Source organism: Pseudorca crassidens, chromosome 14, assembly GCF_039906515.1.
Source record: "Pseudorca crassidens isolate mPseCra1 chromosome 14, mPseCra1.hap1, whole genome shotgun sequence".
NCBI lineage: Eukaryota > Metazoa > Chordata > Mammalia > Artiodactyla > Delphinidae > Pseudorca > Pseudorca crassidens.
Window position 1 is genome coordinate 7,969,481 of NC_090309.1, and position 10,255 is coordinate 7,979,735.

General features: G+C 45.5%; 1 protein-coding gene across 1 annotated transcript; it reads left to right on the top strand.

Annotated features, from left to right (window-relative positions):
- Positions 1–4,562: 4,562 nt before the first annotated feature.
- LYG2 (lysozyme g2) lies at positions 4,563–9,505 on the top strand. Its single transcript, XM_067703934.1, is given in 7 exon segments — positions 4,563–4,584; positions 5,657–5,797; positions 6,806–6,862; positions 6,865–7,005; positions 7,890–8,024; positions 9,389–9,446; positions 9,448–9,505. Coding segments are annotated over 7 exon segments (612 nt in total).
- Positions 9,506–10,255: the final 750 nt, after the last annotated feature.

Below are 10,255 nucleotides of genomic sequence, written 5' to 3' on the forward strand. Positions count from 1 at the left end.
TATGACTTTAAGTCTCTGTCATCAATGACTACAACTCTGTTATCAGATCAGTCTAAGGGGCGGGAGGACACTGGGGTTAGGAAATAGAGAGGCAGCAGAAAGAAAACTGGAAAATTTACTGGACTTGCCAGAGGCCTTTGACTCTTGTCTCAGACCTGGACATCACTGTGCCACAATAATGAGTCCCCCAACTGTGGCCCCACCGGGCCCCAGACTATGAGTGACAGCGACCAGAACCTGGATCAGAGAGTCTTCTGACAATTACGATTTAAAAAAAAAAGAAGCTTGAGTTTTCAATTTACTATATTTGCCAGCCATTTACATTATGTGGCGAAATTTTGAGGCCACTCTTGACACATGCAAAGTTTAAAAATTTCATTGGCAGCACTCGTAACTGCCATGAGTCACCCAGCCTGACAGGGAAATCTGGAATTATGGCTGAGACTAACAAGCAAGCAAATGACACCTCTTTCTTTATTGTCCTTGTCAATACGAAAATGGTTGATGAATCGGGTCTTAAATTTAAGACCTGGGTTTACATATGATAAAGGTCTTCTACTCTTCACCAACTGCAAGATAGAGAGGAAAATCAGAGAAAATTCACTTTGAAAGCCACCTTAAACACAGGATGACTTGCATGGCACTTGTGGGTTTGGGGTTTTTTAAAATTTTATTTATTTTGGGGTCTCCATTCCTGCGTGAGGGCTTTCTCTAGTTGCGGCGAGTGGGGGCTACTCTTTGTTACGGCGCGCAGCCTTCTTATTGCGGAGCACGGGCTCTAGGCGTGCGGGCTTCAGTAGTTGCGGCACATGGGCTCAGCAGCTGTGGCTCGTGGACTCTAGAGTGCAGGCTCAGTAGCTGTGGTGCACGGGCCTAGTTGCTCTGCGGCATGTGGGATCTTCCTAGACCAGGGATCGAACCAGGCCCTTGCATTGGCAGGCAGATTCATAACCACTGTGTCACCAGGGAAGCCCCACACTTGTGGTTTGGATGAGAACAGAAACGCAGTGCAAGTTTCCACACCTCTCCACTCAACCTCCCATATTTATTCCCTCTTCTGGATCAGGCTGCACTTGACTCACCAACTCCAGTAGATGGTTGGAGCCGGAGGAGACCTCAGCGATCATCTGCTCTCATCCAACTTTTTGACTCTATAAGTGGGAAAATGATGTCTACACTGGTGGTTACCCTCAGCTGGTTAGTGGCAGATCTGAGATTGTGAGCCAGGTCTCTAGACTTCCAGGCCAGGGATCTTCCTGCCATACCCCGCTTTTGGAAGACTGATCGAAGCAAGCTGTTTGTCTGGAACCGGCGTACATCTTGGCTTAAGGTCTGTTGCTGAGCCCATTTAGATGTGAGGAGTGACTAGAGTCCTCACCTCTAGTGCCAGGAACCCCAAATGTATCATGACTCACCAGAGGCTACCAGACAATTGCTATATTGTAAATTCTGAGAGGCAGATAACTGATTGGAAGGGGCAGGAGGTCAGGGGTCTGGTCACAGAGTTCCATTTGTACAGCAAGGACATTGCTTGCATATAGATTGTATTTTTATTTTGGGAAGCCTGGAGACTGATGGAGGTTATAGCAGGTGACAAGGTCCCCTCAATCCCCTCCTGACAATATCAGTACAACTCACGTGCATAGTCATTTTTGGCATCCCTAGGAAGAGATGGAGAATCACTAAGTAAATTACTTTCAAATGTCAAAAATTACTAAGATCCTCACATGATAGTACTTGTATTTAACCATCCATTGTGTCAGTAGATTGTAGTCATTAAGAATTAGGTTTTAGGGAATGTAAATTGGTGCAGCCACTATGGAAAACAGTAGAGGTTCCTCAAAAACTAAAAATAAAATTGCCATATGAGCCAGCAATCCCACTCCTGGGCATATAGCCAGAGAAAACTAAAAGATACATGCACCCCGGGGCTTCCCTGGTGGCGCAGTGGTTGAGAGTCCACCTGCTGATGCAGGGGACACGGGTTCGTGCCCTGGTCCGGGAGGATCCCACATGCCGCGGAGTGGCTGGGCCCGTGAGCCATGGCCGCTGAGCCTGCGCGTCCGGAGCCCGTGCTCCGCAACGGGAGAGGCCACAACAGTGAGAGGCCCGCTTACTGCAAAAAAAAAAAAAAAAAAGATACATGCACCCCAACGTTCACCTGCAGCACTATTTGCAACAGCCAAGACATGGAAACAACCTCAATGTCCACTGACAGATGAATGGATAAAAAAAGCTGTGGTACATATATACAATGGAATACTACGCAGCCATAAAAAAGAATGAAATAAAGCCATTTGCAGCAACATGGATGGACCTAGAGATGATCATACTAAGTGAAGTAAGTCAGAAAGTGAAAGATTCACTTATATGTGGAGTCTAAAATGTGACACAGGGAATTCCCTGGTGGTCCAGGGGTTAGGACTCTGTGCTTTCACTGCCGAAGGTGGGGGTCCAATCCCTGCTTGGGGAACTAAGATGCTGCAAGCTGCCAAAATAAGTAAGTAAATAAATAAAAAAAATATGACACAAATGAACTTACCTATGAAACAGAAACAGACTCACAGACATAGAGAACAGACTGTTGGTTGCCAAGGGGGGAAGGTGCTGGGGGAGGGACGGTTGGGGTGAGCAGATGTAAGCTTTTATATATATGATGGATAAACAACAAGGTCCTACTGTAGAGCACAGGGAACTATATTCAATATCCTGTGATAAACCATAATGGAAAAGAATATATATATATGTATAACTGAATCACTTTGCTGTACAGCAGAAATTAACACATTGTAAATCAACTATACTTCAATAAAATAAAATTTTTAAAAAAGAGCTAGGCTTTAGAGTGCAACCAATCTGGGTTCAGACCTAGGCTGTACTCCTTACTACTATTCTACCAGGCCTACTGTGCAAGCTCAATGCATGTTAGCTACCGTTGTTATCAATAGAGAAGATATAAAGTGACAAAAAGCCACTGTGGATTCAGTTGATTCATATTCATCTGTATTTAAAAATTACAACAGCATCTACCTGAATGACTGGTAAATATCTATGACTGGAGTTATTTATTCAGGCCACAGACAATGTTTTGTGTGCAAATTAATTGATTTGAACCTGTTACAGTAATCACTCTGCTGGGTCATGGGTCCATGGTGCTAGTACCTCTGATGTTGTAGAAGAGCATGGATTTTGGATTCTTACAGTCCAGGGTCAAATCCCAGCTTTGCCATGTCCTACCTGTGCCATCTTTGACAAGTTGCTTAACTTCTCTGAGTCTCAGTGTCCTCATCTCTAAAATAAATGATAATACCTCCCTCACAAGGTTGTTGGGAAGATCAAGTGATACAATGTCCACAGCAACCTAATGGACGATGGGTGTCAAATAAATGTTCATTTGTAGTCTCACAACTTGGGCAAAGCTTCATAATCCACATCACTTTGAAAACCATTACTTAAATTGCAGAGGACAGGGACTTCCCTGGTGGCGCAGGGGTAAAGAATCCGCCTGCCAATTCAGGGGACACGGATTTGAGCCCTGGTCCAGGAAGATCCCACATGCTGCGGAGCAACTAAGCCCGTGTGACACAACTACTGAGCCTGCGCTCTAGGGCTCGTAAGCCACAACTACTGAGCCCGCGTGCCACAACTACTGAAGCCCGCGCGCCTAAAGCCCATGCTCCGCAACAAGAGAAGCCACCGCAATGATAAACCCGTGCACCGCAAAGAAGAGTAGCCCCCGCTCGCCGCAACGAGAGAAAGCCCGCACGCAGCAGCGAAGACCCAACACAGCCATAAATAAATTAATAAATATATTAAATAAATAAATAAATTGCAGAGAGCCTGGACATTAAGACCTTCATACCTGGAAGGACTTGTAGCCCCACTATCTGAAAACAGGGAGAAGAATAAAGTAAGCTCCACATTCAACAGTCCTATGTTTTATTATTTCTTTTATTCTCTAGGAGCATCTAAGGACAGCTTCAGCCTCTACCTAGTATCTTTCACCTAACTTAATTCTTGGTCTACTTCTCCTTCTCCCTTTCTTGAACTTTCTCCTTACCCTTAGCCTGGAAGCCCCACATAAGCCCCTGCACTGGGAGGGCCATGAGCACTGTGTCAGCGTGCTGTTGCCACTGTCACTGGTGGAAGCCCAGGTGTTCCTGAGGGCTACCCTGGAGCAGCTGGACCCATGCCAAACCCCTTCTTACAGAGGGCACTGACCGTGGCGTTGATGGTGGTGGTGGAACAGGTCCTGATAGTCGAAGCAGGATCATCAGTGGCTCAGGACATACCCACCCTTCTTCCCTGGAATGCAAGGCTGGAGGCCACTTAAAAGGGCAGGCTGTTCTGCACACAGGAAGGCAGTCCGGGCAGAAGTGAGTGCAGTGGGGGAGAGCAGAGATCAGCTTCTGGAGGGCATGTTCTCCTAGAAGGTGTGGTTTACCCATTGCCAGGGAGCTGGGAAAGTCACTTGACTCCGGGCCTCTGTCTTCCCTGTCTCCTGCTCAGTCTCCCTCACATCTCTGTTCACTTGGTGGATGAGTGGAAGGACGTGTACAGTCATGGAAATGTCTCACACTGCTGGTAGGACCCGTGTCAGATTCCCTCCTCCCCTCTGGGAAATGCGCTTTGCCTATTTCGAAAATATCTCTTCCACTTCCTGTTTCTGGAGCTGCACAATGTGCTCCGTCTTTTCCTTTAGAAAGAAGTTTGAAGACAGTCCATCCTTGAAGAAATTTTCCTCCTTGGCCAAATCCTTTTTTACCATTTCCTCAGGAAGTCTGGGAAACTGGCACCCATGTTCCCAGTCCCTGGCTTCGCACTGACCTCCCAAGAGCAGGCAGACACTCCTGGATCTGCTTGTCAGAGGCAGAAGTGGAGCAAGGAGCCAAGGTCACCCATTGAGATCACGTGACATGTTGCTATGGGAATCATGTGAGAGTGGAATGAAGAACAAAGAACAGAAGGCGCAGCATTGCAGGCAAACAACCAATCCAGGAACGGCAGCTGCTAGTATTTCCTGTTTATTTATCTTTTTTAGACTAAGTATCTGTTTCTTGTTCTCAAATTTAGAAGCTGTTTGCCTAGCACAATTTTAGATACCCAGAAACAGTCCACCAAATATATGCCTCCAGTACACCTTGGGGGTTCATTAGATTAATTAATAGTGGTTAATATATGCTTTGAAATCCTTTTATTAAAAGGGCCACCTAAATCCCAAGTACCATTATAATCAGGCCTAATGAGGTCAGTGGTTTAAAGAGGGTTTTAAAGCATATATAAAGCTCCTCCCAGATCAGGGGTACAGCATGAAGGTGAGAAGAGGCAGGTGAGTCTGCATGCTGGCATTTAAAAGCTCCTCCACAGCGGGAGAGCCACACTGAAGGCAGCAGATTGAAGCCAGGTACTCGGAGATCTGCTAATGGATTCTCAAACTTAAACCTATGTTTTAGGAATAAGGCCACCACTTTGTAAAATCCTGACAGGTTGCTGCTGAGTTCGGAATACCTTCTGGCGAGCCATTCTGGGGGTCTTGGGGAGGGGCTTGGGGAGGATTAAGCCTATGGCTTTGCCGTTGGTTGAGTGATGTTCATGAGAGCAACTCTGAGCAGTATTTTCTCACAGGCTTCACGTGAATGATCACTGTGCCCCGCAGGCACTTCTGGGGGCTCACGCTCCTTCACCCTTTCAATGAACCCTCGCCTGCGTTCCCGCCTGTACCATGGCTGCTATGGTACCATCATGACCATGGAGACCTCTGCTGCTACCTGTGATATCACCAGGGTGATTGCCGGCAGTGAGTGTGAAGCCAGGCAAGCATTTGGCTAGCCCCCTTTCATCATTTTCAGATTCTTTCTTAGGAAGGAGCTCAATTCTGAGAAGTTCATTATTATAGTAGTAATATCAACATTAAAACTGAGGGAAAAACAGAATCCTGACTCCCCTATCAAGCTGCTGCTTTTCACTTTCCCTTCATCCTTTCCAAACCTGGTCGAGAGGTGTTTATTTCTACATATTGAAATGATTGCTTAATTAAAATATCAAATTCTGGCTTTGTTTGTTCGTTTGTTGTTGTGTCGACTTCAGGTTACAGCGTGAGCATTTTAAGCAACGCTCTCTGTACGTCCTCTCTTGTGTAATTCTGTTCCGAAGTCTTCTTCATGTTGTCTCAGTATTAGCATATCAGAGCTGGAAGCAACTACAAGGTCAATCTAATCCTACCTTCCCAATTGACAGATCAGACAACTGAGGCTCAGCAAGGAAGAGAGACTTCCCGAGGGCCCAGGGCTAGGTAGTGTCAGACCAAACTCAAACATAGGTTGGCTGATTTCTAGTCCAAGACTTTTCCCAATGCACCAGGTGTGGCAGAAAAGAGAACAAGAAAGAAAGCAGAAGTGGTATCCATCTGGGGCTGAGGACCTTTCTGGGTTTATGCAATCAGAGACCAAAAAATGTCCTAAGGGGCTTCCCTGGTGGTGCAGTGGTTGAGAGTCCGCCTGCCGATGCAGGGGACACGGGTTCGTGCCCCGGTCCAGGAGGATCCCACATGCCGCGGAGCGGCTAGGCCTGTGAGCTGCTGAGCCGCTGAGCCGCTGAGCCGCTGAGCTTGCGCGTCCGGAGCCTCTGCTCCGCAACGGGAGAGGCCACAACAGGGAGAGGCCCGCGTACCGCAAAAAAAAAAAAAAGTCCTAAAACGGATGTCCCAAGCCTGTGGGCCACAGTCAGACCTGTGGCTAACTTATTAAACTTTGAAAAAGGGGTCTCTTCTGGAGTGGAGGAAACAGTTTATTTTCTATTGGTGTAGGCATCTGTGGTTTTGAAATGTTTGCTGAGATGGATTTGAAGGTCTTCAAGTCTTACAAATTCTGATCAAAGAAGTCAGGCTGAGGCACTGCATGGACCCTGCTCTCACTGCAGCCATCATTTCCAGAGAAAGCCATGGCGGAACCATCCGGCAAGACGGCTGAGACCACAAAGGACTTAAATTTGGCTTGACGCAGGTACTCAGCTAGAAACTTTCAATCGGCCCCACTTCATCCTTCCTCACAGAAGCTAACCCAAACTGGAAATGTATCTGCATTTATCCTAGGCTTCAAAACACGGGTACCTGCGTAATTTCCACTGGGATTTCTGTAACATGTCAAGGTGTACCAGTTATTGGATATCTTTTTTTAAGTATCTTATGAGTTTTGTAATTATAATTTGTAATTAATATTATGCAATGTACTTAAATTGAGAAAATCTTATAAAGGGTACTATTATAGGTATCCCTTTGAGGTTCATGAAATAGTAAATTTCATCTGTGTAGATCAAAACATTATAATGAAACCCTACTTGAACCAACTTGTCCTTTAGGCAAATTGGAGGAAGGGGACCCAAATTATCGGATATTTGCTTCCAGGTTTTCCCCTATTCTATTCTATTCTATTCTATTCCATGCCACACGGCTTGAGGGATCTTAGTTCCCCCACTAGGGATTGAACCCAGGCCCCGGCAGTGAAAGCACTGAGTCCCAACCACTGGACCGCCAGGGAACTCCCCCAGGCTTTATTTTAAATTGTCTGAGAAACCGAGACTTCTAGCCTTCCAATTATTTTTGACTGCAAATATCTAGACTTTGGGTGCTCATTATTTGTTTTGAAACAACTTTTTAATTTTTTTTGAGTGCTTAACTAAAACTATGCTACATCCACTTCTCCCAAATCTTACTGTATTTCTCTGATTCTCTTTTCTGTGAAAGGACTTGTAGAATTGATTCTGTGGGAATAAAGAAAAGGGATAAGGCCAGTGTCTATGACCTTGAACATAAGGAGGAGAAATCAGGACAGCAGAAGAATGTGTTACTCCATCCAGATGTTGACATTCTTATCTGAATTTTCTAGCTTGATAAAAAAAAATCCATCGACCTGTTGGTACCTGGGACAGCAAAGAACACCTTTTGCAGGCTGTTGGGATTCTCACAGACAGAATTAAGGCAAACCAGAAAAAATTCCCCACGTGGAGTGTGGCTCAATACCTCAAAGGTAGGCCAGTGCTTTGTTTAGAAGAGCAGTGAGTGAGAGCCCAGAAGGCCGGGTGTACCTTGGGCCTCCCTGGGCCTGTGCCCATAGGGTCAGCAGTGGGCCTGGGAGGACCCCTAGTGTTCTCTGAAGCACTGAGTTCCTTGGAGTGTTCTTCATGCCCAATTTCCATTCCCCTTCTGCCAGATGTTGGGGGTTCTTGTTACATCTCATTGGTTATTGAGCCATTGAGTGATACCTTGAGCGTTAGTGTGATTGTTTAAAAGAATGTTTGCCTTCCTCTGATGGGTTTTTTCCCCTGGTGCAAGAAGCTTTTACCCACTTTCTGAATTTTCTGAACAAATTTTCACTCTCTGAGCATCCTCATGACACCAGGGCTTTAGGTACCATGATGTGTCCAGGTGGAAATCCCTGCTAGGCTGATCACAGACCCCCTCAGGTTCAGCATCTCCCAGACTGAACTAACTCACTAGCCTCTCACTATAAACTTGCTCTTTCTTCTGTATTTTCTGCCTCTGTGAAAGGCACTATAACATACCCAGTCATCCCAGCCAGAAAAAAAACATATTTTTTTCTTAGGTTCTCTGGTTCCTTCTCCCTTCACATCCAGCCATACCAATTCTTATTAAGTCTGCCTCCTATAGGCCCATGGTGTGTATATACCTCTCTCCTTTTATGGCCTTAATTTCAAATAAACAGTTTTACATTTTATGGCCTTAATTTCAATAAACAGTTTCTATTTTCTATTTCAAGGTCCTTGAAGGCAGGGATCAGGACCAGGGGTCTTTATCTCTAGACATCCGAGCAGAGCACAATTATGGTAAACACATGAGTAACTACTGAAGATTAACCTTCTAGGGGATAATACACATATGCTCAAACATGCATATCGCACACACACACCTACAAAGGAATGAGTATGTCTCGAGCATCATTGTGCAGTGTGCGCTCAGTGTGGCACACATCCTGGTCATAGTAGGTGCTTAAAACATTTTATTGAATGAATGAATGAGTGAATAAATGAGTGAGTCCTTGAATGACTGAGAGAATGTTACAAGCAGTTTTAGACTGAAGATTTACTGGGGATCTAGTTTTGCCAGGCCTACACTAAATAAGAAGCAAATCTGACTTTTGCAGCAAGAAAAACAAAAGTCTTCAGAAAAAGAGAGAGAGAAGGAAAGCAATCTGGAAGTTTTTCAGTGATTCTTGAGGAAATGGATCCTTTCAGGAGGAGAGGAAGGGGGGAAAGAGGATCTGGGACTGTCTGCTTTGGAAGATTTCCCTGGAGGGCTGACATCCCGGGAATGCTCATATCTTATTTCTGCTGAAAGTTAATGTTTCAATCTGAACCTCTGGTTTCATCTCAGGTGGTCTCTCAGCCTTCCAGTCAGGAACTGAAGCCACTGCCACCCCCGCGGACATAGACTGACGTCATCAGTGATACTATAGCTCGAGCTAAATTCTATAAGAGACACGGCTTCTAGGCAAAGCTCTGTGGGTGGGCCAGGTTGGCAGGTGCTCAGATAGCCCCTCTTCGAGGGTTTGATATGGTTGTGTTGTACCGAACACTGGCAAAGGAATGGTCGCACTTATGACAGAAAATTCATTTCTCACTTTTCTTCATGCAAATAAGCATAAAAAAAGGAAAATCTACCCAGCTCACATTACGGTTCCCATGAAATATGCATAAACATATGCATAATTATTGTGCAGTAAATGTAAATGTCATAGTAAATGACATATTCTTAAGAATAAGTCCACATATTGCAGCAAGGCCTCATTTTAGTCCATGATTTCTTTTCTTTACTTTTTTTTTTTTTCTTGGTTATACCACATGGCATGCGGGATCTTAGTTCCCCAACCAGGGATCAAACCCATACCCCCCTGCAGTGGAAGTGTGGAGTCTTAACCACTGGACTTCCAGGGAAGTCCTAGCCCATGATTTCAATGCCCACCTACTCCCTGTCTTACCAGAATTGCTAACAAGAAGAGAGCCTGACCTGAGCCTTTGTCCTTTTCCTAGTATCTGCTCAAGCTACTAGGGCTTTGCTTGTGAGGAATGCCTGACTCCCAAGCCGGTCAACCTGGGAGGCCATGGAGAAACCAGGCTGGAATTCTAGCTCCCTGGGTACCTGAGAGCCAACTGTGGTGAAGCTGATCTTCCTCAAGGGACGTACACCGTGTCCCTCAGGCCCACACCTACCTCTTGGGTCTTCTTCCTCTTGTTTGCTGAA